This window comes from Triticum urartu, chromosome 3A (assembly GCF_056163025.1).
Source record: "Triticum urartu cultivar PI428250 chromosome 3A, HENAU_Tu73, whole genome shotgun sequence".
Classification (NCBI taxonomy): Eukaryota; Viridiplantae; Streptophyta; class Magnoliopsida; order Poales; family Poaceae; genus Triticum; species Triticum urartu.
Window position 1 is genome coordinate 110,668,831 of NC_141875.1, and position 26,383 is coordinate 110,695,213.

Consider the following 26,383-nt stretch of genomic DNA (forward strand, 5'->3'; position numbering starts at 1 on the left):
GCGTTCTATATATTGTTTTGGAATTTTCTCATTTCAAAATCATTTGATTTGGTCCTGTGAGGAATTTGGGGGATAGGCAATTGGTTTGTTTGTCAAGGGCGCCTTCTTTTGCGGCAAAATGAACGGGAATTCCTAAACTAAACCATGTCGCGAGCTTTCCTGAATTTCGCAGTCTCAACGATGATTTTCCATCAATCGAATTTGTTCATTTCATGATGGCATCTTACCAATTTGCTCTAGGTACGCACGTAATAAATGCAAGACACAACTAGCCAATTCAAGATTTTTTTTTCCATACATAAGGTACCTAACAGGCGTTGCTAGGAATAATGCAGCCTGTAATCTTTATGGAACCAGCGCCAAGACATTACCAGCACAACTACACAGCTGCTATCTTATAACAAATACAACTACGGAGCTGCTATCTTGTCCTTGGGAATCAACCCTATCAGTTCTGCAATCTTGAGCTTCTTCCTGGCGTACCGCTCATACGTTCCTGACGACTCACGCTGAAAATGGAAAGAGTAAGCTATATACTCCTATATTACATACAAAACTGCAAGTGGATACAATGTTGTTTGACAGTATCTACCGAACATACCGTCCAGCGAATTTCCTGTTTAATCAGCTCACGGGCTCTATCTTTTGGAAGCTAGAGACACAAAAGAAAGAAATCACACACGAGAATATAACAGGGACCAATGGATGCTAAGACAACACCATACTATACTTACACCGTCACTAAGGCCTGTCGTGCACTTAACAAACTACATAGAAAGAAGACCAAATCAATCAATTTGCATTGTAAAAGATATACCGATTTATTATAACAAAAGAAAGCACATATAAAACGTCGGTGGAACGAAAAACCTACTACTAGCTCCATTTTGGAATCGCCGTACTCCAGCTCATACTTCATACTGCGGTCGTGTGCTGGAAACAAGTTAGCCTCATAAACTTGCTTGAGAGCATCTCTGAAACGCAGCTGTACATTGTCCAAGGGGAAAATAAACAACATCGCCAAGCATAAGTGGAGAGCAAGTATTCACAAAACACAATCATCAGTAAAAATTACAATGTTGAGTTTTGATTGAAAAGGCTGGTGTGTAGCGCCGACCTGATGATCAGCATTGACCCGCCTCCAAATCTGATACAAGATACCGTCAAGATCTTTCACAAACATGAGATGTATGCGCGCATTCCATATATACTCCTGAATTGAATCCAAAGAATGCAATTGTTAGACACAACTATAACTAGGGCCGAACATCTGACTGAGCAAAGGGCAGAGGAATCGTACATGTAAACCAACAGCTGCTAGTTTCAGAGTCATGCAGGGAAACTTAGAAGCGATCCTGATTGCTTGGAACATAGCCTTTGAATGTTTATGCGCCCACTAAATAGTAGAACAGAAAAGTTATTGTGGTGCTGCAATATTTATATAGAGATTTTTTGCGATTCCATGGTTTTTTTTAGAGGAAAAGGGCTTCTGCCCCGGTTCCATTACTTAAAATGAAACCACAGAATCTAGTCTCATTACAGCCCGCGGGGGAGTTTTTTTAGCACTCTCCGGCATAAAATCCATCCTGACTCTGCTACAACCTCATACACTTCCCAGCTACTCAAATGTCTACTGACAAGAGAATTAAAAGGCTAATGCCGAAACTCAGGGAGGCTTGGAACTGGTCTCCATCATTTTTCTTTTTTCATCCTGCCATGAGTATCCCTCCCTCGATACTGCACCATCCTTCCGTCTTCTTCTTCTGATAGTATTTCACCCACAGTTCCTTCTTCCTCATCCTGGCTCTGGCCAGAGCAGCAGAGGCGGCCGCCTGGACAGCTCCCACAGAGATGCTGTTAGATTCTCCACGCGCTCTCTTGCAGCCTCTTTGCACAGGATCTTCCATTGGTTGCAGAAACCTACAATTCTCCTCAGGATCACCTGCACTCCCAACCATGGGGAATTGTTAAAGCACATATCATTTCTACATCTCCAGATAGCCCAGAGATTAGCTGAGACAAACATATTGTCAGCTTGCAGGGATTTATGTTTCTCCCATTTGTCAATCACATACTTAAATCCAGGCTGGGGCATACATCCCACAATCTCATGAATGTTTTTCCACACTTCTACAGCCACAACACAATCAAAGAAAAGGTGGCTACTAGTCTCCTTTTCACAACAAAATAAGCAACTAAGATCATCTAAGTGCTGCCTCTTGCTCAGGTTGCTCCTAACTAGCAGGTTATCCTGAGCAAGTAACCACAAGAAAATATGAATGTTAGGTGGGACATGCAGTTGCCAAACTTTTGGAATATGTACAGGGGTAATCCCCCTAAAGTTTATCATGGCATACAAGGATCTCACTGAGTATCTCCCATTATGCTCAAGTTTCCAAATAATAGCATCATCATCATCATTTAGAATAACTGACTGCGCAATACTCAGCAAATCAAACCAAAGATGCAATAGCCTATTGTCTACACATCTTCTGAAAGAAATCTTAAGATTTGTACCATCCCAGACCTCAGCAATAGTTTTATTGTGCTCATTGGCAATACTATACAACTCCCAAAATTGAATGGATAAGCTACAGGACCCAAACCAGTGATCTTCCCAGAATTTAGCTTTCCTACCATTCCCCACTTTCCATTGGTAGCCCATCTTTGCTGCTTTAGCAGCCCAAAGGACTCCTTTCCAGAAGGGGGAGTAGGCACTGCTATCCGGGCAAGAAAGGATATTAGGATTACTAGTCCTATATTTGGCATCCACAATTTTCTTCCATATTTTTTGTTCACCTCTTTGATACTTGTCCACCCAAGCAGCAAGTAAGCAAAGGTTCATGTCAGCAATGTTTGGGATCCCCAGACCACCATACTGTTTTTTTTATTCAATAGACCCCGGCTAGCCAGATGGTACTTATGGTGACCCTCATAGTTATCCCAAAAACAGTGGGCCATTTGAGAGTTGATCAAATTAATAGCCCATTTAGGGAATTTAATCATACTCATCAGGTAAGTAGGGATGCTAGCTAAGCAAGATTGTACTAGAATAAGCTTCTTCTCATAGCCTAGCAGTCTCCCCCTCCACCCAGCTGCCTTTTTCAGGACTTTGTCAACCACAGGTTGTAAATCCCCTCTCCTTAATTTGGAGTGATGGAGGGGGAATCCTAGATATTTCAAAGGAAAAGATCCCAGCCCACAAGAAAAGGCTTGGGCAACACATTGGATACCCTCCTCATCAACATTAATGGGAACCAGATCACACTTATGGAAGTTGATCCTTAGTCCAGACATTTGCTCAAAGCAAGCAAGTAGCCATTTTAAATTCTTTGCAGACTCCAAATTATTTTCTACAAACAAAAGAGTATCATCTGCATATTGCAAGCTAATTATTCCTTGAGGGAAGATATTACTCATCATCCCTGTCAACATATTCTTACTAGCAGCCTTATTGGGCATTCTACTAAATACATCTGCCACTAAATTAAAGAGCATTGGAGAAGCAGGATCCCCCTGCCTGACTCCCTTAAAGGTTTCAAAAACACACTATTACAATCATTTATTCCAGCCCCTACTGAACTCTTATATAACAGAGATTCCACCTTTTTCATCCATTTGGGACTAAACCCTCTTTGATACATGATTTTCAGGAGGAATTCCTTACTGACTCTATCATAAGCTTTTTCATAATCAAGCTTAAATACAAAACCTTCCTTATTGTTGGTTACAGCATCATGAATTGTCTCATGAGCTGTCACCACACTTTCAACTATGTATCTCCCTTTAATAAAAGTTGTTTGATTTTGTGAAATAATTTCATCCCCAATATCACCTAGCTGGTTAGCCAGGCATTTAGCAAAAATCTTAAAACTACAGTTTGTTAGAGCAATAGGCCTAAATTTCTGAATAATATCAGCATCAAACTCTTTAGGAATCACTGTTAACAGAGAAAAATTCAATCTATAAAGATCCAAGGAGTCATTGTTCCAAGCATCCACCAACAGCATTAGGTCACCCTTAATAGTGTCCCAAAATTGTTGATAGAAGAGGAATGGGAAGCCATCTGGCCCAGGGGCTCCTTCAGCATAGGACCCAAAGACAGCTGCCCTGACATCTTCCTCAGTAATATTAGCTTCTAATTTCCTATTATACTCATTAGAAACCTTTACAGAAGGATCCCAAAAGTCATCATCTAAATTAATATCCAGGGTTTCCTCCCTACCAAACAGTTGCTTGTAGTAATCTACAACAATGTTTATAATACTCTTGGTATCCTCTACAGGTTCATCTGGGCCTTTTAGCACACTGATCTGCTTCTTCCTCCTTCTTTGATTAGCCAAAGCATGGAAGTAAGCAGTATTCCTCCCCCCTCCAATATGTTTCTTTCTCTAGATCTTTGCCTAGATTTAATCTCCTCTAACCTCCAAATATCTTGGAGATCTAGGGCAATTTTATCCATCTTAGCTTTAGAGGGTGGAGAGAGTCCATGGTTTTGAGAGGTCAAATATGCATACCTCAATAGAAGACTCGTTTGTCAGCAGATACTGCTCAAGCCACTGTCAAGAACAAACGTTGTTAGTCCAAGAAAACAAAAATACTGATAAAAGTTCTAATCTTGAACTAGCTGATTATTGCACAAGGCATACTTTAAGTTCCTTCACAACTGTTTCCCAGTAGCTGAGATAATCTCTATCAGCTTCAGGGGTGCTATAAAATGTTTGGTATCTTCTCCAACTCGAATACTGATCACCCTGCACCCAAATAAAACATCATGGTACAGCTGCCCTGAGAATAACAAGCACTGGACATAAGTGAACGGGATGCTCCTATGAGTATTGATTATAGAGTACTTATGCAGTTCAAGAAGACCTAAATAACACATAGTACTCGAACATGTCAAAAATATATGGGGACTTGGAAAAACGGGCAAACTTTGTATATGCATACAAAAACAGGATAGTAGTTGTATTCTGGGAGCAGCCTATAGCATGAACGCCCATTTGAGGTTTTAGGACTTGTTCCATCCAAATAACAATTAAAGATTAATATATGTTTGTTTTTTAATTGAAAACCCCGCTAACAAAATGTCTGGCTTTTCTTTTGTTGTAGATTGCATGTATTATCATATTTTACCACAATTTATTGCAAGCACCCATATTCTAATATTTTCTTAATCTCCAAATGCTGCTCTTTTCTTAATTTAGGTGTTGAGTTTCTCCAAGAAACTAATGCCACTTACACTGAGAGGTTACTCACTTAAAAGTCATGCCACAAGAAGTCACATTCTTATTAAGCAATTTTTTGCTATTGCCCATTCAAAGGGAAAATCAACAAGAAACTGGTTGCTGAGTGCATGGGCACAGATTAAATGTAGATGCATTACAAAAATAAATGCAGTGAATACGATAGCACTTACATCATTTAAAAGGACTAGCCGCTGGTAGTCGCTCAAGGACGCTTTGTAACAGAGTTCGGCATCAAAATACCAACCAAAGAAGTTGTCTTCATAGTGGAAAAAGTAATTGTTCTTTACAATAAGCTCTGGAGGGTACTTGCATTCCAATGCAACATCATCCAGCTCATCAACCGGCTTTCCTTTCAACAGCTACATAAATTTTCATGGAGGGCATAATTTTTCATGTATGCATGACAGATTAATAAACAGGTATGAGACTAACTAACCAGGCAAGCTTTGATGCGACAGAGCGCATACTTGAGATGGAGCTTGTTGGCCTGCTCTTGGCCCAGTCTGGTATAGGTGTCAGTTTCATCCACGGCTGCCCCTAGCAGTTCACAGTCTCTCATGTGTTCCTCGTCGGTGATGACATCGTCCGGTTCAGGAGTGAATTGCAAAAAATATCGACACTTCAGGCTAGGTTTGCAGGAACCACACATATACGAAATTGTGCCAAAAAGCACTAATTTTTTTCATAATTTTTTGCAAAAAACACTAGTTGCTTGTTTGGACCGTTTTAAGTGCGTTTATGACAAAGGGGCCCGCATCCGTCGACGTGGCAGCACTGTTCACACAGCAACGCAGTTAGATGGTGTTACACGCCGCTGGCGCACCGGTTCGAGTCGGGCGGGTCAAACACCCCGAAGCGGTGCAGGCCCCACCCCCCAGCCCTCACTCTCTCCCGTCCTTCTCCCTCTCTCTACCCGCTCGTTCGCCGCCGCCGCCCCCTCCCACATCTCCGACCGTCGTCGCCGCCGCATCGCCATGGTTTCCTGGTCTGATGACGACATCAGCGAGAACTCTCACCAGTATGCCGACTCAGCTTCAGACGAGGGCATCATCAAGGTGAGTTGCTCGAGCTCAAGCTAGGGTTAGGGTTGCGATTTTGGGATTTTTCTGTTGAGCTTGATCTGAAGTTTTGTTGCCTTTCCTTTGCACCTCCAGATCCCTGAGACCATCGATGACTCCGATTTTGAGGGCACTGAACCTGATGTTTTGTGCAATGAACACTCCCTGCCAGCAGAGAGGCGTGTTGCTTTCTAGGGCATCCATACTGGCAGGAGGTTCTTTGCTTGTGCTGTGAAGATATGTGCCAAATTTATGCTAATCTGGTCACTGTTTAGTACTGATTTTATAGTTAGCAGATCTTGTGTGCTAGTTGCTCAGTGAGGTCATTGTTTATATGTGAGCATGTGCAGAGTGTTGTCAGCAGATCTGGCCTATTAGGTAGGTTGCTAATTAGTTATGTATTTTCTGTGATAATGGGTTAGGGAGGTCATTGTTTATATGCCAGTATGTGCATAGGATTGGGAGCACTGATTGAGACTTCTTACTTTATAGCATGTGGATTAGTGAGCACTGTAATTGTTTAACTCATTGTGTCATATAGCTAGATCATACATGTTTGTTTAACTCATTATGTTACTTTATACCTGTTTGTTACTTTATAGCATGTGGATTAGTGAGCACTTTACACCATTTGTTACTTTGTAGCATTGTGTTACTTTATACCTGTTTAACACTAAAATTACAGGAGGGAAGAAACTGTGGGCTAGTTGAATGGGTTGATCCATTTTGGCCAGCTACAATGGAGAATGCATTGACCAAGTTGTGGGATAAGTATAAAGAGTGCAGGAGGAGCAAGATTGAGGACAATCTGGAAAGCTCATTTGCTGTTCACAATCTGACACAACAGAAGATCAAGCTGCAGGCAAGTTATGAGAGGTTGGTTGAAGATGTCAACGGCCTTTTGGATGCCCAGGAGCAGAGGGCTCAGTTGGAGAGAGGTAAGATGCAGAACAAACCTGATGAGAGCAAGCTGTAGGAGAAGTATGACATGCTCAAGAACCAGACAGTTGCTCAAGCCAATGTCATTAGGAACATGAAGTTGAAGCTTGCTGAAGAGAAGATTAAGTCGCAGGCCCACATTGGTGAGCTTGAGAAGGTTGCCGAGCAGACCAAGCTGAAGCTGAATGGGATCAAGGCCATCTTAGATGAATGAGCAGTATAATGTAATATGCTGCTTATTAGTACCACCAGCATGGTTATGGGATGATGAGTACTATAATTATGGTTATGTAATGACTACTATTAGATGAATGATCTAGTAATATCTGAATTATGGTTATGTAATGTACCTATTTAGCATTAAGCACTATCGTGTAATATGGTACTTATTAGTTATGATTATGTATGAATCTTCCAGTTATGCTGAATCTGATGCTGTTGGTTGGTTGGTTTTGTCAATGCCTAGAGACCCTAGACTCACTTTGGTGGGATTTTCGACGCCGAGTGACCCTAGACTCACTTGGTTGGTTTTGTCGATGACGAGAGACCCTAGACTCACTTTGGTTGGTTTTGTTGATGACGAGAGACCCTAGACTCACTTTGGTGGGTTTCTCGACGCCGATAGACCCTAGACTCACTTTGGTGGGTTTGTCGATGCCGATAGACCCTAAACTCACTTGGTGGGTTTTTCGACGCCGAGTGACCCTAGACTCACTTTGGTGGGTTTCTCGACGCTGATAGACCCTAGACTCACTTGGTGGGTTTTTTGACGCTGAGTGACCCTAGACTCACTTTGGTGGGTTTTTCGACGCCGAGTGACCCTAGAATCATAGTAAGCATCATCATCATCCATCTAAGCCAACATCATCACCAGAATCACCAGCATCACAACCAACATTATTTTCATGTTCTCACATCCATCTAAGCCAACATTTAAGATAAACATCCAAGTTCTCACAACCAACAATGGTTCATAGCCAACATAGGCATCATAGGTTCTGAAAGCCAACAAAGGCATAATCTAGTTGAAAGCCAACATAGGCATCATAGGTTCTAAAAGCCAACAAAGGCATAATCTAGTTCACAGCCAACACATAGACATCACATGCCAACAAAGACAAAGGCATCTAGTTCCCAGAAGCATAGAAGTACTCTTTCAACTTGAATGAAGAAGTCCTTTTTCTTCCACTCTGTCTTGGAGATTGAAAAGTTGACATGTTTCCTGCAGCAGAGGTAGAGGCTGTACCAGCATTGGTAGCTTTCTTCCTAGGAGACCTCCTTGGAGGAGCAGCAGGTGTAGTGGCAGCAGGTGTAGGAGCAGCAGTTGATGGAGATGGCCTCTTCCTTGGTGGTGCAACAGCTGTATGTGCAGTAGTAGATGAAGATGGCCTTTTCCTTGGTGGTGCAGCAGTTGTAGATGCATTTGTTGTTGAAGTAGAAGCCCGTGACCTGTTTGGTTGCATTTCAAAAACAGTTAAGGCTTGTGAGTTACAATGGAGACAAAATAAAGAGAATTGAGGTGCTACTATAACTAACCTGATGCTGGTTCATTCTCATAGCAAGAGCTAGCTTGAGGGGCTTGGAGCAAACATTGTATCTATGCCCTACAAGTTTGCAGTTGCTGCAAGTAATAGATGCCATCCTAGATGTATCTCTTGGTGCTGGCTTCTCAAATTGGTTTTTCCTCCTCTTTGTTTGTTGCTTCCCAACCTTGTCTTTGAATACTGGAGGCTCTATGTCCTGAGTTCTTGTCCTTGGCCACAGGTTTGGACCAGGCACAGGAAATATGATATGTGCAAATGCTTTTTTATACATTTCTTTTTTGAAGAAATCAGCAACAAAGTCCTTTGGCTGCAAGTTAGCTTTCACTATTGCAGAAACTGCATGATGGCAAGGCATAGAAGTCATATCCCATTTCCTACATCCACATGTTCTGTCCAGCAAGTTCACTGAGTAGGTGTTTTCTCCACTAGTCACTTGGTAGATGTTAGGACCAACCATCAAAGTCTGGCACCACCTTGAGTTGTACTTTGTCTCCTCTAACATTTCAGCATAGGTAGGGCAATTCTCCCAATTTGCTGTCTCTGTCTTTGTTCTATTCTTGTTAAATTTGACCATCAATTTTGTCCTAATTCCTTCTATCATGGTCACTATTGGCTTGCCTCTGACATCTAATATCATTTTATTAAACACCTCACTGATGTTGTTCACTACCAGGTCAGTTTTGCAATTAAAATCCATAGCATGCCTAGCCCAAGTATGAACAGGGATTTTGTGAAGCCATGTCCAAGCAGCCTTACACTCTCTTTTCAAAGCATTCATTGCATCAAGGTGTTCATTCTCAGTATAAGAGTAGCTAGCTGCATCCATGTGTTTCTTTAATTCATCACCTCTAAAACCAGCAGTTTGGGAATTCTGATAGATATGTCTAAGGCAGAATCTTTATGGACAATTGGGGAAACATGGTTTATTGCATTTAAAAGCCCCTGTTTGAAACAATGGGAAATAAAGCTAAGCATTGGTCCTATAAACAATGAAACAATGAAGCTATAGCAATGTGCATATGAAACCATGAAACCTATTGCAATATTGTATGAGAAGAGAAGTTTACCTTCTGCCTATCAGAGATGATGGTATAATAACCAAACTTCCCACTTTCTCCACCAAGTGCATCTTTAAGCTGTGTTAAGAACCAGGTCCAGCTATCTTTGTCCTCTTTGTCAACAACTCCAAATGCTATAGGGTAGATATTATTGTTCCCATGCCTTCCTGTTGCAGCAAGGATCTGTTGACCTGTTGACAGCTTGATAAAATAACCATCTACCCCTGCAAAGCTGACAATTGTGAGAACATAGTGTATGTAATGTGAGCACATAAACAATTCACATCTTAGTAAATGAAATGTACCTATGAATGGTCTGCATCCATTCAAAAACCCTTCTTTGCAAGCACTTAGACAGAAAAAGAGGCCATGAAACCTAGGGTTTTTGCTTGGGTGCTCTGGTACATGCCTAGTAGTAACAATACATCTAGAGCCTGGGTTTGTATCCAACACAGCCTACAAATAATCTCTTATTCTAGTGTATTGTCCTCTCTGATCTCCTTGGACAACCTTCAATGCTTGCTTCCTAGCCCTATAGGCCATATGGGTGGACATCTCTATTCCATATTTCTTCTTCAGTGTCTGCATTATTGTGGTGACTGGTGTACCAATATCAACTCTCATCACTGCCTCACACTGGTGTGCAACCCATTTTGCAGTGACCTTGGTGTTCTCTCCTACTGCTGGGCATGTGTGCACAAAATTTGCCTTCCTTATGCAAAAAGTAGTCTCATTTGCAACAACAGAAGCTGCAATAAAGAAAGGGCATCTTGCATTTGTGCACACAACTATGATGCTATCATTGCAATTTCTGTGGAACTCATAATTCCTATTCTGAGTTATGTGCAATGTCTGAATTGCTCTCCTAAACTGATACACATTGAGGAAACAAATTTTTCTGCAAAACTGCTCCTCTGGGTTCTCTCTCTCCTCACTGTACCAGATCCTTGGCAAAGATCTCACTGATCTGCTCTTCCTTCCATTGGGCAGAATAAATTGTACTTCCTCAGCTCCATCATCATATTCCCGCTTCAAAACACCAAGATCTGGCTCCTCATCTGATGATGGTGCCCAGACATCCTCAAATCTCTGTTCCAAGCTAGAATGTGACCTCTCTGTTGGCCCTTTTCTAGCTTTCTTCTTCTTTGTAGGCACCTCTTGCTTCTCCACCTGCTCATCTTGCTCCACCTGCTCCTGTTGCTCCACCTCTACATGTTGCCCTTCCTCATCTTCCTCATACACTTCATCCACATCAGTGTCTCCATCAAAATGAATGAGTGGATCCTCTCTTTGCTGCCTCATCTCATTAAGCCTCTGAAGATAGTCTTCATCTGCATCCAGATCTGAATCATCTTCAGTTAGAAGAATTGGTAGCTTCTGCTTAACCTTATTTACATGCTCAGCTGCAATCTTATGTTTCCTAAATTTGGCAATCTTTGTTCTCCTCTTCAACTCCATTAATGTCTCCAGTTCATCCTGGTCTGCTGGATTGGATTGTTCCATGGCAGCATTTGTATCCAGATCATGGTTTGTGCTCTGCTGTGTAGTGTAGAACTGCAATGGCTCTGTCTAACTCTGTATTATACTTTTTGGTGGTGATCTTAAGAGAACACCAGAAGGATTTACTACATACACAGGGTTCTCTCCTATATGGCTCAAAGGAACCTGCTCCTCAACCAGATAGCCTGAGTTCAAATCTGCAGGTCTTGGATCAGTGCCCCTAACCACTGTCAAGTTCACTACATGCTGATCATTGTTAGCAATATGGTCAAGCATTTCATCCACCTTATCATCATCACAAATTTCATCCATTCCTGTAATCCCCACACCAGGATCCCTCACAAAATACATGAAATCATTAAGCCCATATCCCTCTGTCTCTATTAGGGCAACCAAATTATAATATGTTATGTCTGAAATGCAAACTGATCTCTCCAAGTTGTCTCTGTCATGGAAGTGCATTCTAACATCCCAAACATCATCGTTCAAATTACACACAAATAATTAAAATAGCTTAATTAACAGAGCACTAAAACAGAGCACCAATGTACTGTAAAAAATGCATAATTCCTAAAACAGAGCACTAAAATAGAGTAATCAACATTATAATTGCTACAATACAGTACAGTACACTCTGAAAACAACAAACACCTTCTCAAAACCACTGTCAAGTTCTGAAAACCAGTCAACTTCACTGTCAAACCAATGCAAACTGATCTCTCCAAGTACAGTACCCTGCTAACTACTCTGCTGACTACATCATCAACTAGCTACTCTGTTAACTTGTAACGCCGTCGATGCGTCTATATCTCCCACGTGTCGAAGCACGACTTAGAGGCATAACCGCATTGAAAGCAATGTCGCAAGTGAGGTAATCTTCACACAACCCATGTAATGCAATAAGGGAAATAGATACATAGTTGGCTTACAATCGCCACTTCACACAATTACATGAATAAATCATTACATCATCCAGATACAATCAAGGTCCGACTACGGAACCAAAATAAAAGAAGACTACCCCAAATGCTACACAGATCCCCGATCGACCCCAACTGGGCTCCATTACTGATCAACTAGAATGAAACAACACAAAGGACAAGATCTTCAACGAGCTCCTCCTTGAGCTTGGTTGCGTCATCTGCACGGTCTCATCGACACCTGCAAGCTGGTTTTGTAAGTATTGGTGAGTCACGGGGACTCAGCAATCTCACACCCTCGTGATCAAGACTATTTAAGCTTATGGGTAAGGTAAAAGGTATGAGGTGGAGCTGCAGCAAGCGACTAGCTAATATGGTGGCTAACATATTCGCAAAAGAGAGCGAGAAGAGAAGGCAAAGCACGGTCGATGAACTATGATCAAGAAGCGATCCTAGAACAACCTACGTCAAGCATAAACTCCAACACCGTGTTCACTTCCCGGACTCCGCCGAGAAGAGACCATCACGGTTACACACGCAGTTGATGTGTTTTAATTAAGGTCAACTTCAGGTTTTCTACAACCGGACATTAACAAATTCCGATCTGCCCATAACCGCGGGCACAGCTTTCGAAAGTTCAAATCCCTGCAGGGGTGTCCCAACTTAGCCCATCACAAGCTCTCACGATCAACGAAGGATATTCCTTCTAGCGGAAAGACCCGATCAGACTCGGAATCCTGGTTACAAGACATCCTCGACAATGGTAAAACAAGTCCAGCAAGACCACCCGCTGTGCCGACAAATCCCAATAGGAGCTGCACATATCTCGTTCTCAGTGCACACCGGATAAGCTAAGCGTACGGGAGCCAACGTAACCCAAGTTGCCAAGGGACGGCCCCGCATGGTGCTCTGGGTTGGACCAACACTCAGAGGAGCACTGGCCCGGGGGTTTAATAAAGATGACCCTTGGGCAGGCCTACCCAAGGGAAAGAAAAGGCTAGGTGGCGAATGGTAAAACCAATGTTGGGCCTTGCTGAAAGAGTTTTATTCAAGGCGAACTGCCAAGGGGTTCCCATTATAACCCAACCGCGTAAGGAACGCAAAATCCGAGAACATAACACCGATATGACGGAAACTAGGGTGGCAAGAGTGGAACAAAACACCAGGCATAAGACCGAGCCTTCCACCCTTTACCAAGTATATAGATGCATTAATTAAATAAGAGATATTGTGATATCCCAACAAGTAAACATGTTCCAACAAGGAACAACATCTCCATGTTCCAACAAGGAAACAAACTTCAATCTTCACCTGCAACTAACAACGCTATAAGAGGGGCTGAGCAAAGCGGTAACATAGCCAAACAACGGTTTGCTAGGACAAGGTGGGTTAGAGGCTTGGCTTAACAATATGGGAGGCATGATAAGCAAGTGGTAGGTATCGCAGCATAGGCATAGCAAAAAAGCGAGCAACTAGCAAGCAAAGATAGAAGTGATTTCGAGGGTATGGTCATCTTGCCTGAAATCCCGCAAGGAAGACGAACGAGTCCATGAAGAAGACAAACAGACGTAGTCGAACGGGTCCTCACAAAGCGACGTTATCGGAACCAACCCGAAGAAGCAACACCGGAAAGGAGCAAACAAAACAGTAAACAACCACCACATAAGCATGACATGATACTCAACCAAATATGATGCATGTCCGGATTAATGAGGCAAGGCATGGCAAAGTGCAACAAACAATACTACAATTTAAGTGGAGCTCAATATGCATCTCCGTTGCATATTGACGAAACACCATGTTCAAGTTATTTAGTTCGATCTCGTTTATGTACCGAACAATATTAAATGTTGTTAAACATGGCAAGAGGGTGAAGCAAATGAAAACTACCTATCTAGGCAAGTTTAAATGAGGCAGGAACGACAAACAACAAGTCCGGAAACTCCTCATGTGCATATATTGGTTATGGTACTATTCTGTCCTAAACCATATTTTATAGTTGTTAAACATGCAAAGTGAGGCCACCATGTTAAACTAGGCATTTTTCAACCCCATTTACATATGAAGTTTGTTAGGTTTGGAGCTACGGTTATTTAGTTATGAAATAAAGCATTTTAACATGGCAATAGGAGCAAATTTAACCAAACATCATATTAAACATTTTAACCATGGATGAAAATGACATATTATGAAACTAGACAAGATTATAAGCATTTTTCATATATAAAGTTTTTTACATATGATGCACTGTTTGTGAGTAATGAAATGCATGAAGTTTAGGTGCTGATCTGCAAAAGTGCAAATCCCTGGAAATTGACTAATTCACAGATCTGAAAAAAAAGGCTACACTGGGCCGAAACTAAAACTGGAGCAGGCCCAACAAAATAAAGAAAAAAAGGGCACTGGGGCTTTCTCACCATGGGCCAAGCCCATACGGTGGAAGAGGCAGGCCGGCGGGCGCTGGCTGGGCCTGACGCGGCCTCGGCGGAAACAGCAGGCGGCTTGGGCAGCGACGCGGTCAACACGCTGGCACCGATTCAAGCGGCTGCAGACAGGGCGAAGCAGAGCAGGAGGCAGAACTTGGCGCTCGATGCAGAGGCTTCGCGGGCGCAGGAACTTGGCGCGAATCCAGCGTAGAGGTAGCCGGAAGCGGTCAACGCGAAGCACGGGATCGAGGGGATCCACCTCCTCGAGCTACAGTGGGCGCGGAGGACAAGAGCAAGCGCGCACGGGAGGGGTGCCATGGGTCTGGGAGCTTGCCCGAGCTCGAGCAGCGACGAAGCAGGGGAGGTTCGGGGCGCCGGGGAACCACGACGTTGGGGCGGATCCTGCCGGAAACGAGGAGCTGGGATTGGTGCTGGGGGAGGCGATGTAGCGCTGGAGCAGGGGCACCGGCAGCTTCATCCGCCGGGTGCATCGGCGAACTGCAGACAGGCGGCCACGGCGGGGTTAGATCAGAGAGGAGCAGCAGGGAAAATAGAGGAGAGGGCAGGAGGCAAGGGGCGCGATGCGCTGCTGTTGTTGCTCACCCACGTAGACCAGTGGTGGGAGTTGAAGCCTCAAAGGCGGCGCTCGGCATCGAGCTCTACGGTGACGGCCATGCCTGCTCCTGTTCGAGGCAAAGAACAGAGAAACGCAGAGATTAGAGGGAGATAGAGGTAGGGGAAACGGGAGGAAGGAGAAAGATGGGTAGCGGCACAGTGAACTACTGCTGCTGACCGGCACGTGGTCACGGGAACGGAGGCAGGTCTGCGCGACGGCGTCCATGGCTGCTACTGAGTCCTGAAGAAAGAAAGACAGAGAGAATTGAGAGAAGAAAAACGGGGAAGCCGAGAGAGAGAGAGAGAGAGAGAGAGAGAGAGAGAGAGAGAGAGAGAGAGAGAGAGAGAGAGAGAGAGCAGAGAGCAGGGAAGGAGAAGGGCGCGAGGGTCCCTGGTGTGGCTGTTACTCCGGCAGGGCACTCCGGCGAGGTCACTTGCCGGCGCGAGGCGAGGGCGTCGGGGAGGCATGAGGCTTCGAGCGCGAGCGATGCGTCTGCTCTCTCCTCGGGTGCGAGAGGAACGAGGAGAACCTCGGGCGGGGTGGAAGGTGATCGATGGATTGGCTGCAGTGGATGGATTGGATCCAGGTGTGGCTGGTGACTGGCGCGGTGGGGAATGGGAGGATCCCGAGGTGGGAGATGCTGGCGGCGGCGGCTGGGAGGATGGGACAAGGTTCCTCATTTCTAGGGTTCGGGTGGTCTATAAATACCGGAATATAGATAGGAGAAGTATTTTGGATCATCTGATCAAAATCGGACGGTCGGAGATGAATGGGTTAGGGAGTCCAAACAAGGAAACGGTGACGTTTTGTAGATGTTTGGGGATGATCCGGACACAACGGTGGCGACAGTCCGGGTCGGGTCCGGGATAGCTTTCCGGACGCGCGCGAGGGGGTTTGATGCACTGAGCAGAGAGGGTTTCGGACCGTGCGGTCGCATCGGACAACTCCGGAAGCGGAGAGGGGAAGGAGGATGGACTAGGTGGGCTGTGGCGAGACTGCGAGGGGGAGAAGAGAGAGAGTGGGTCCGACATCTGTTTCTGGAGACCGAAAACGTCCGACGTTTGACCGGCTATAATGCCGCTATAGTTATCTGTTGGGGCGTCAAACGGACTCCGAACGCGATGAAACTTGGCAGGCGGCCTACTGACAACAAAACAACACCGCACGCCAACTTTCATCCCATTCCGAGAACATTTTCCGGTCACTTAAAAAATAATATTTCAGACGTGCCGCGGACGCGTGCAAGTGTGTCTGGACTCAGAACTGACAACGGAAGGAACGAGGAGACCGGGACGGATGCAAGTTCTCGAAAACATGCAGATGCAATGCGGATGATGACATGGCAAGATGCAACACGCAAGCGAATGACATGGCAACGACGGCGAACAACTGGGAGACACCTGACACATCGGACTCGGGGCGTCACATAACTACTCTGTCAACTAGCTACTCTGTTAACTACAAATCAACCGCAACTAAATCACAATTAAGAGAGCACCAATTAACAGTGCCAAAAAAACCTAACCCTAACCCTAGAATCGATCTACAGGAAGAGGTAAGAGGGAAGAGGAAACTCACTAGACGCCGCCGAATGACGAGGCAATCCGGTGACTCTCTGACGGATTCCCCTTCACTGCCCTGGCCCAAGATCTTGCCGCCGCATATTCGAGACAGTGCCGGGGGCTCTGGCTGGGGCTGCTCGTATCCGATGGCCAGCTAGGGTTTGAGCTCCCGCATATATCTCCCACAGGTGGACCATCGTCTCCAACGCCGGCAGACCCGCCGCCTGCGCCGCCAGCCGTCGCCATGACTGAGAGGAGAGAGTGCGGGGGAGGAAAAGAGAGTGAGAGGAGCGGACCGGGCGGGGTACGGCTCGAAGACTAAGCGGCCCGGCTCGAACCGGTGAGCCAGCGACGTGTAACGCCGTCTAACGGCGTTGCCGTGTGAACAGTGCTGCCACGTCGACAGATGCGCCCCCCTTGTCATAAACGCACTTAAAACGGTCCAAACAAGCAACTGGTGTTTTTTGCAAAAAATTATGAAAAAATTAGTGCTTTTTGGCACAATTTCGTATATGTGTGGTTCCTGCAAATCTAGTCTGAACTGTCGATGTTTTTTGCAATTCACTCTCCAGTTCAGTATGAGCGGAGCCCATATCAATGACGGCCGAATTAGATCCTCCAGAATCTCCATCTCGTCTGTGGGTCTCGTTCAAGAACTTCTGGCATTGGTATTCTAGCAGAGCAGCTCGCGAATCATCGTCGTGGAAAGATTTGCAAGTAAGGGCTTCGAGGGTTTCAATGGAAGGGAGATTTGGAAAAGCGGCCATGTCCGAGCCGTTGTCGCCGACTGGCAACTGCAATTGGGCGAGGCGCGAGGCGATAATTTCATGGCACCTTGGCTCCGTTGAGGACATGGCAGGCTCGTCGGGGAGCCCAGGCGGCGGAGAGCCTCCATCCACAGGCAACGATGCGCCGTCTTCACCAAGGCGCCGGCGGGACACTCCTTGAAGAGGCCTCCTCCCGCGGCGGCGCCTCTTCTGCGGCATCGCCATTTGATCGGCGATCACAGGGGTGAAGTCGTTGTGGACGGGGAGATTTTTTTTTATTAGGTACTGTGGATGGGGATGAGTAGACCAGTATACTGCAATTTTTTGCTTGTGGTGCATTTACAAATGTTCAAAAGAATTCACAAAAATCTAACACATTCACACAACATCGGTCTATGTTGTCATAAAATTTGAATAGTACAAAAATAAGGTGGGTTTTAGATTTGGCACATTATCATATTGATGTAAAACAAAATCATTTTTGTATCTCGTGCAAAGTTTCAAATCTTGATATAAAATTTTGTAACAACATACATTGATATTGTGTCTATGTGCTAGATTTTTTTTCTAGTTTTTTGAAACATTTTAAAATGTGCAACAACGACAGGTGAATCGGTAGCACCACAAGCACTAGTTCACAAGATACATTCCCCTGAATCCCTGATCCCCGCGCTGCGCGGTGGAAAGTCAGGAATCACGCACCGCACACCCCCACCCCCTTTTCGCGCAAGCGATTTTGGGACGGCCCAACTACAGGGGCGGGGCGCCCTGTGTTTATTTTCGTGTCCTTCATTTCTTTTTGTTTTTCTTGTCTTTTTACCACCAATTCAAAAAAAACATACATAGTTTCACAAAAAATTACAAATTTCAATTGAACATTTTTTCCCAAATTTTAAATTCACGAATTCAAAAAATGTCAAGAATTCAAAAATAACCTTAAGTTCATAAAATTGTTTTAGAATCTGAAAATTATTTTGTATTTTAAAAACTGTTCATGATTCACAAATATGTTCATGAATTTAAAACATGCTTGCAAATTCAAAAAATGTTTACACTTTTAAAAAACGTTCTTAATTAAGAAATGTTCATGAGTTCAAAAAAAATTCTCCATTTAAAAAAATGTGAAATGAAAAAAATTCATGAAACAAAAAATTGTGTGATTAAAAAATTCAATTAAAAAATTGTTCACAATTTTTAAAAATCTTCTTGAATTAAAAAAATCCTCGTGTATTCAAAAAAAAAGTTCACATGTTTAACAAAAGATCATGAGTTGAATTTTTTGGTGAATTTGAAAAACATTCATGGATTTAGAAAAACTTCATAAGTTTGAAAAATGTTTATAGAATGGGGAAAATAAAGAAAAGGAAAAGGAAGAAATGAAACGGAAAAACTAGAAGAAGAAAAGGAAAAAGAAAAAAAACAGTTTGATCGCTATATGGGCCTAGCAGGCCCATCTCCTTACCGCAATGTGTTTTGGATTGAGTAACAAAATCGCTCAATTCAAAAAAAAGAGTAACAAAATCGCTAGTATTGTTAAGTTTTTTTTATGCTCTCAAAAAAAAGTTAAGCTTTTTTGTCTAAAAAAGTTAAGTTCTTTTTCCACTAAGGTTAAGTTTTGGGGGAGCGACTTGTTGCAACTCTTGGTCAGCACAAATCACGAGGCAAATCAAATAGTCTGGGGCAGTTTTCCTCAGTTGCGTCCCACTTGCAACTGAGAAACACTCGGTTGCAACCCAGTTGCAACTCACATGACACACGAATCACAAAGTGAATCTAGAGGTTTAAGGGTCAACCAAGCTCTAAGTTAATTCTTTGTGGACCGAGAACTAGCAAAACCGTAAGTTTTGCTTAAGAACATATGAACACATCACCAGGAGGATAATGTGGGCTTGGCACTATGATAGAAATTGAACATTTTAGTGCCATCTCAGCCTACAGACTGTTGGCTGAAACAAAGAGAGAGAGAGAGAGAGAGAGAGAGAGAGGGAGAGAGAGAGAGAGAGAGAGAGAGAGAGGAGAAGCATGGTTAGAGAAAAAGTCTGATTCGTCACATGTTTGATCAGACAAGGAAACAATGGACTTTCATTGTGGAAGGTTCATGTGCCATCAAAGCTCACGGCCTTTTTGATTCGCGGGATAGGAAAACTCAGGAAAGGCAGGAATAGAAAAAGCGCAGAATTGCAATGTCATGTACACTTCAAATCCTTCTGGATTTCATAAACCAAAGTTTGTTTGAATTCATCACAGGAAAAACAAAGGGTTCTGAAAAGGAGCTTTGAATGGATGTTAGATTTGCTATGAAATCTAGTGCAAATGATTCCTTAGTGAAACATATTTGCTTCCGTCGTATGATATGGTCACTTCACAATAGCACGTTGTCATTGATCCACCTATTCTTTTTATCCAATGGCAGTGGCACGCAAGTCTTGTATGTGGGGTTATGTATGTATGTACCCTTTGATTCTTTTTCTTTTCTCTTTTTGACATCAACCCTTTGATTCTTCCTAGTACCACTCTGTTGTTACTTTATTTAAGTTGTTGTGAATCCCGTCTACTCCTTGATTCCTCCTAGTACCACTCTTTTTGTCAGTTTACACCATTGTGAAACCCGTCTGCTCTCTGAGTCTCCATAGTGCAACTCCTTTGTCACGTTCTTTTTCTTAATTAAATTTAAGCTTCAACCTCGGAGGTTATAATCAGGACTCACTGCTTAATCGAAGGAAGAGATAATGTAAGCATATGTGGACAAATGTGATAGTTTGTTTACTTCTTGTTTTCAAATACATATGTGGCGCTCTAAAAACAATGTATTGTGTTTGATTATGTTTGTTTTGAGATAGAGAGGCTTGATTATAACAACGAAGTGCATCCACGTGCATAAGTAATTCCGTTTGTATGCATCTAAAACAAAAGCACTGGCTGGCCGCTGAAGAATAAATGACAGTAGATGTTACTATCTTCCCGAATGCACGTCCCTTTAGGGCTTTGGTGCTAGTGATCAACATATATACGTACTCCTTAAGCACTTGTATAAATACACATCATGCACATGCCTCTTGTTCCAACAATTAACCGTTCAAGTCATTTGCGTGCGTCCGTGCGTCCGCGAGCGAGCGATCTGATGGCTTCCTCCATCTTGTGCAGTGTACTTGTGGTGGTCACCGCGGTGGTGATCAGCAGGGCTCGCGGCAGCAGCGGCACCGGCGACCACCTCACCACCGGCTTCACCCATGTGAGGCTGCCGGAGTCCAAGTTCATTGTGCAGAAGCCCTACAACGTTCCGCTCGACGAGCGCTACGAGTTCGCCGGCGGCGTGCGCCGGATGTGGGTCTACTCCACCGACAAGCCCGGCAGCGCCACCCACCCCGGTGGCGCGCGCACCGAGATCAAGATCAACGTATGTAGGCGCCCATGCATGCGGCATCCGACACCAAACATATCCTCCTTTGCGTCCCATCTCACGCTCGATCGCACGTTGCTTATATTAATTCGTGTGTTGATCCATGGAGCATGCACGCAGGAGGTGTACACGTCGGGGGTGTGGCAGTTCGAGGGCGAGGTGTACGTGCCGGCGGGCACGTCCGGCGCGTCCATCATGCAGATCTTCGGGGCCAAGCCGGAGCGGCAGGCGACGACGCTGATGCTCCACGTCTACGACGGCAACCTCACCTACTACCACCACCTGCAGAGCGTGCTCGCCCACGATGTCTACGACCGCTGGCTCCGGCTCAACGTCGTCCACGACGTCGGCGCGCGCAACGTCACCGTGTTCGTCGACGGCGCCGAGAGGCTGCGCTCGAGCAGCCACGGCGGGCCGCACGCCGAGCACTACTTTAAGTTCGGGGTGTACAAGCAGTCGCACCACCACCCGTCGCACCGCATGGAGTCACGGTGGAGGAACGTTCGGGTCTTCACCAAGCCATGAATCACACAACGTACGCGCGTGTATGCAGCTTGATAATTTGGTTGGTTCCAACCATGGTTTTAAATTTCAGTTTCAGAAATATTTCGACACCTACCGAAACTACCGAAGTTCAGTTTGATGATTTGATAACCATGATTTTAAATTTGAGTTCGAACCATGTTTTATAATTTAATATTTGCCTTCGCTGTGTGTTAATTTGGACGGATGATGTGATGAGATCGATGGTGACGATTATTCAACCATTTTCGAGCAATGCTAATCTTAAATAAACTTCGCCGGTGATGAGCTCTGTCGGTGGAGACCTCGATGGAGGTCAGCGGCGGCGGCATTTTCCTCCCGGCACTCGCAAGTCCTCCTTTGGCTAATCTTAGACGTCGAGAATATCTTTATTGACATACCAAACTAAATGGCAACATTTTGTATTTCATGTTCTTAATAAAGTACCAAGAATAATTTGACCAAACAATGCTAATTCTTATGATGTGACATATGTGATAAGCAATTCAAACTATTTAAAAACCAATGCTAATTCTTACACTAACCATCTTCATTGATTAAGGTTACATAAATACTATGGATGAGCCTGCCCAACGAAACTCATGGGATGGGCTTGTCCTACATTTTTGTTGAGTACTTTCTCAATTTGAATGGAATTGTCCTAGATGGCATAATAGTACATCCCTCAAGCCAGCCACGAAACTTCCTCCCTCCTCCCGCATGGTATTTTGCTGCAAAAATGCTACACCTATATAAAGCCTACGCTAGTCACGTAAGTTTCCTAACTAATCCCTCCATCCCACCCTCACCCCACGTAATTTAACTAGGCAGGCCCCCCTCCCCTGATTACATCCAACCAACCGAGTCATGCTATTCTTAGAGCATCTACAACCACACAACCCAAATGAGAGCCTCAAAACGTCCACGGACACGACCGGCCGCGTCCGTGGGCAGCTCCCGATCAACCAACAAATCTCACACTCACAACCACACTCTCCATTTCATGATTTTCATTTCGATACAAACACATGCAATATCCACATGTTCTACGTAGAAACTAAAAAAACTTTAATTATAAGATACATGTTAAATTGTTGACCAAATACAATATGATGAAGAGGAGGGGGGGGGGGAGCAAGTGTCCCCTGCCCCCTGTCCACCCCATAATCATAACTTAAGTAGTCCTTCATGGCTGCTAGACTTAGATTTTAGGCCGCTGCGCCACAATGCTTTGGTATGTCGGCTTCAATGCAGCATTCGTGGCATCAGCGGCCACCATGGTTGTCGGCATGGCCATCTTCCTCGCCGGTTCACCGATGTACCGCCATTGGGGCTCGCAGCCACACGAAATAGCGTTGTCAAGCTGTTGCCCACATGGTTCACCTTCATTGTCTTCTGGACAACCTACTTTGCCATAGATACCCTCTTCCTTGAGCAGGGCATCCATCTTCGCAGGTGCTACTTCTGGCTCCATGGCACCGACTCAAGCATCATTAGTAGAGTCGTTCCATGCCTTACTCCTCTCAGTGTTGGTCTTCCCTATGGTCGACCCACTGGTAACCATGATCATGTTTAACTATTGAATAAATAAATAAAACATGGTGAAGCACGCGGGAAGGGGGGAGGGGGCAAGCACCCCCTATCCACCCCATAATCCTTTGTAGCTCTTGATTGTCCAGAATATGATTCCGGAAAACTGCCCAAGAAAAGCTCCAAACGAGTGCCTATGGTGTTCTCGTCAACCCCATTGCACATCTGCCAATTTGATCCAGAGCACAAGTTTTAAAGAGACAAATGATTTTTCCAAAGCTCAATTGAGCAAATCGATGAAAATATGTGCACCATGTTACCTGGTTCGGTTAGGTAGTGAAATTAAGTTATTGCATAAGTGTAACAATCAAAGGTTACAAATCCATCGGTTAGGTAGTGAAATTAACTTATTGCATAAGTGTAACAACCTCCCCCACCAACAAAAAAGTTTAATCACCTGTAAGAGGAAAAAGTCACGATGCATGAGTGTATCTTGATTGATAGTTACTGTTGTTTCCTATATTGATAACTTCCAAGAGCTGTAAAGAAGCTATTGTGCAATTAAAACATCGAGCCGGAAGCTGGTACATCGACGATGGGTTTTTTGGATCTAGCGATGGAGGTTTTTTTTTGTTTTTTTGTTTTTTTTTTGCTCTAGCCAAAACGCATTGCGGAAGGGAGATGGGCCTGCTAGGCCCAGTTTGCCAAAGGACATGATGGTTCCACTCTCCTAAATTGCGCAAAACCTGTATAACGCTCGCCTGAAGCTACTGGCCCGGGTTGTCTTTTAAAAAAAGCGCTGCTGGGTCGGATCATTTTCTTCTTTACGTCGGGGACTTCTTTAAGAGCAACTAGTTAACAAGCGCTCCTTAGGGAGCCTCGCAACGATCAATGCCACTCGGCGTGTTCTCAGTCATTCGCCACATGTCACTCTGTGGGCATTTCCTTCGAATTTTATTTTTTTTATTTTTCTGCATGTGTTTTTGGCTTTTCAAACGGTTTTTTTCTGTTTTTTTACGTTTTGGTTTTCCACCGGTCTTCCTTAGCTTTTCAATCAAAAAATTAAAAAAATAAATTGCGCGAAAAAATTGTGTTTTCTTTTTTTTCCTTCCATGAGAGTCACAGTTTTGCTTTCGCGAGAGGCATGGTTTTGCTTTCGCGAGAGTCACGACCGTGCCTCTCGAAAACGAAAAAAACGTGTTTTCTGTTTTTTTTTCTTTCACGAGAGTCACGGTTTTGCTTCCGGGAGAGGCACGGGTGTGCTTTCGCGAGAGTCACGGCCGTGCCTCTCAGAAACGAAAAAAACGCGTTTTCTGTTTTTTTTCGCGAGTCACGGTTTTGCTTCCGCGAGAGGCGTGGTGTGCTTTCGCGAGAGTCACGGCCTTGCTCTCGGAAACGAAAAAAACGCGTTTTTTGTTTTTTTTCGCGAGAGTCACGGTTTTGCTTCCGCGAGAAGTATGGTTGTATTTTCGCGAGTCGTGCCTCTCGGAAAGGAAAAAACGCGTTTTCTGTTTTTTCCTTTCGCGAGAGTCACGGTTTTGCTTCCGCAAAGTCATGGTTGTGCTTTCACGAGAGTCACGGCCGTGCCTCCTCGGAAACGCATTACTCCATTTTCCATGAACTTAATACACTAGATGCATGCTGGATAGCGGTCGATGTGTGGAGTAATAGTAGTAGATGCAGGCTGGAGTTGGCTTACTAATCTTGGACGTGATGCCTATATACATGATCATTGTCTTGGATATCATCATAATTATTTGCTTTTCTATCAATTGCCCAACAGTAATTTGTCTACCCACCATTGCTATTTTCTCCAGAGAAGCCATTAGTGAAATCTACGGCCCTTGGGTCTATTTTCTTATCATATACTTTCGGATCCATATTGCCAATTGCCTTTTCTTTTATTTTCAAATCTGTATTATCAAAAACCCAAAAATACCATGTTGCGTTTTATTTACTCTTATTTGCATCTATCAATCTACTACAATCTTATCCTATCCTTACGTCACTTTTTGGCACCGCTACCCGAAAGGGATTGACAACCCCTTTAGTGCATCGGTTGCAAGTATTTGTTATTTGTGTGCAGGTACCGCTTACGTAGTGTTGCGTGGTTCTCCTACTGGTTCGATAACCTTGGTCTCATCACTGAGGAAAATACCTTACGTTGTTGTGCTACATCCTCCCTTATTCCTTGGGGAAAACACCGACGCATCTGAAGCGACATCACATTGTATCTGTTCGCTGCGATATCAGGCGTGCTGGCCGATTGGAGGCTCAGCCAACATGTCGCCATTTTCCTCCACTGTCATTACAGTTGTTGGCGCCGTCGTGATTGGTAACTATTATATGGTAGAAGCGATAATTATAAGATACATGTTAAACTATTGGACAAATACAATACGATGAAGAACGGGGGCAAGCGCCCCCTGCCCCCTGTCCACCCAATAATTAGGGCTAGCCTTGAGTTTGATGTCCGTGTTCCAAGAGAGGGAGGATCGTCGTGGTGTACTTCACCGGTCTCTACATGCCCAGTGATGTCTACTACACAACCTTCTTCTTGTAGACGTTGTTGGACCTCCAAGTGCAGAGGTTTGTAGGACAGTAGCAAATTTCCCTCAAGTGGATGACCTAAGGTTTATCAATCAGTAGGAGGCGTAGGATGAAGATGGTCTCTCTCAAGCAACCCTGCAACCAAATAACAAAGAGTCTCTTGTGTCCCCAACACACCCAATACAATGGTAAATTGTATAGGTGCACTAGTTCGGCGAAGAGATGGTGATACAAGTGTTGGAAATATGCCCTAGAGGCAATAATAAAATGATTATTATATTTCCTTGTTCATGATAATTGTCTATTGTTCATGCTTTAATTGTATTATCCGGAAATCGTAATACATGTGTGAATACATAGACCACAATGTATCCCTAGTGAGCCTCTAGTTGACTAGCTCGTTGATCAACAGATAGTCATGGTTTCCTGGCTATGGACATGGGGATGTCATTCATAACGGGATCACATCATTAGGAGAATGATGTGATGGACAAGACCCAATCCTAAACATAGCACAAGATCGTATAGTTCGTTTGCTAGAGTTTTTCCAATGTCAAGTATCTTTTCCTTAGACCATGAGATCGTGTAACTCCCGGATACCGTAGGAGTGCTCTGGGTATACCAAACGTCACAACATAACTGGGTGACTATAAAGGTATACTACGGGTATCTCCGAAAGTGTCTGTTGGGTTGACACGGATCAAGACTAGGATTTGTCACTCCGTATGATGGAGAGGTATCT

At 44.1% G+C, this 26,383-nt stretch overlaps 3 protein-coding genes and 1 pseudogene across 8 annotated transcripts; 2 read left to right on the forward strand and 2 right to left on the reverse strand.

Annotated features, from left to right (window-relative positions):
- Positions 1 to 410: 410 nt before the first annotated feature.
- Positions 411 to 17,864, reverse strand: LOC125527130 (uncharacterized). The gene is made up of 11 exons (XM_087514904.1): positions 17,450 to 17,864; positions 5,686 to 5,843; positions 5,420 to 5,608; positions 4,650 to 4,754; positions 4,518 to 4,559; positions 1,301 to 1,396; positions 1,118 to 1,213; positions 875 to 985; positions 735 to 767; positions 602 to 652; positions 411 to 509 (listed from the first exon to the last, which is right to left on the reverse strand). The coding sequence occupies exons 1-11, from the start codon at positions 17,862 to 17,864 to the stop codon at positions 411 to 413; spliced, it is 1,395 nt and encodes a 464-aa protein (XP_087371030.1).
- Positions 6,981 to 15,990, reverse strand: LOC125527129 (uncharacterized). 6 transcript variants are annotated; one of them, XM_087546555.1, is made up of 5 exons: positions 15,478 to 15,986; positions 15,298 to 15,377; positions 9,858 to 15,192; positions 8,783 to 9,732; positions 6,981 to 8,695 (listed from the first exon to the last, which is right to left on the reverse strand). In XM_087546555.1, the coding sequence occupies exons 4-5, from the start codon at positions 9,614 to 9,616 to the stop codon at positions 8,513 to 8,515; spliced, it is 1,017 nt and encodes a 338-aa protein (XP_087402681.1). In that variant the 5' UTR covers positions 9,617 to 9,732; positions 9,858 to 15,192; positions 15,298 to 15,377; positions 15,478 to 15,986; the 3' UTR covers positions 6,981 to 8,512. The 6 variants fall into 6 exon arrangements, 1 of the variants encoding a protein (XP_087402681.1); XR_015618337.1 differs by lacking the exon at positions 6,981 to 8,695 and having other exon boundaries at positions 9,378 to 9,732; positions 9,858 to 12,509; positions 13,787 to 15,192; positions 15,478 to 15,990; XR_015618336.1 differs by lacking the exon at positions 6,981 to 8,695 and having other exon boundaries at positions 9,378 to 9,732; positions 9,858 to 12,516; positions 13,787 to 15,192; positions 15,478 to 15,990.
- Positions 7,047 to 7,460, forward strand: LOC147978821 (uncharacterized; annotated as a pseudogene).
- Positions 17,865 to 20,760: 2,896 nt separating the features above from the next.
- On the forward strand, positions 20,761 to 21,564 carry LOC125527128 (citrate-binding protein-like). Its single transcript, XM_048691693.1, has 2 exons — positions 20,761 to 21,036; positions 21,160 to 21,564. The coding sequence occupies exons 1-2, from the start codon at positions 20,761 to 20,763 to the stop codon at positions 21,562 to 21,564; spliced, it is 681 nt and encodes a 226-aa protein (XP_048547650.1).
- Positions 21,565 to 26,383: the final 4,819 nt, after the last annotated feature.

Bases quoted from the DNA above. Each gene is read 5' to 3' on its own strand.
- LOC125527129 (XM_087546555.1), bottom strand. From the start codon at position 9,616: ATGGATGCAGCTAGCTACTCTTATACTGAGAATGAACACCTTGATGCA. The intron at 8,696-8,782 runs GTTAGTTATAGT...GCAACCAAACAG, and splicing joins TGAGAATGAACCAGCATCAG to GTCACGGGCTTCTACTTCAA.
- LOC125527130 (XM_087514904.1), bottom strand. From the start codon at position 17,864: ATGGCGATGCCGCAGAAGAGGCGCCGCCGCGGGAGGAGGCCTCTTCAA. The intron at 4,755-5,419 runs GTAAGTGCTATC...ATTTGGGTGCAG, and splicing joins GGCTAGTCCTTTTAAATGAT to GGTGATCAGTATTCGAGTTG. The intron at 768-874 runs GTAGGTTTTTCG...CTTTCTATGTAG, and splicing joins ATTCCAAAATGGAGCTAGTA to TTTGTTAAGTGCACGACAGG.
- LOC125527128 (XM_048691693.1), top strand. From the start codon at position 20,761: ATGGCTTCCTCCATCTTGTGCAGTGTACTTGTGGTGGTCACCGCGGTG. The intron at 21,037-21,159 runs GTATGTAGGCGC...GCATGCACGCAG, and splicing joins GCACCGAGATCAAGATCAAC to GAGGTGTACACGTCGGGGGT.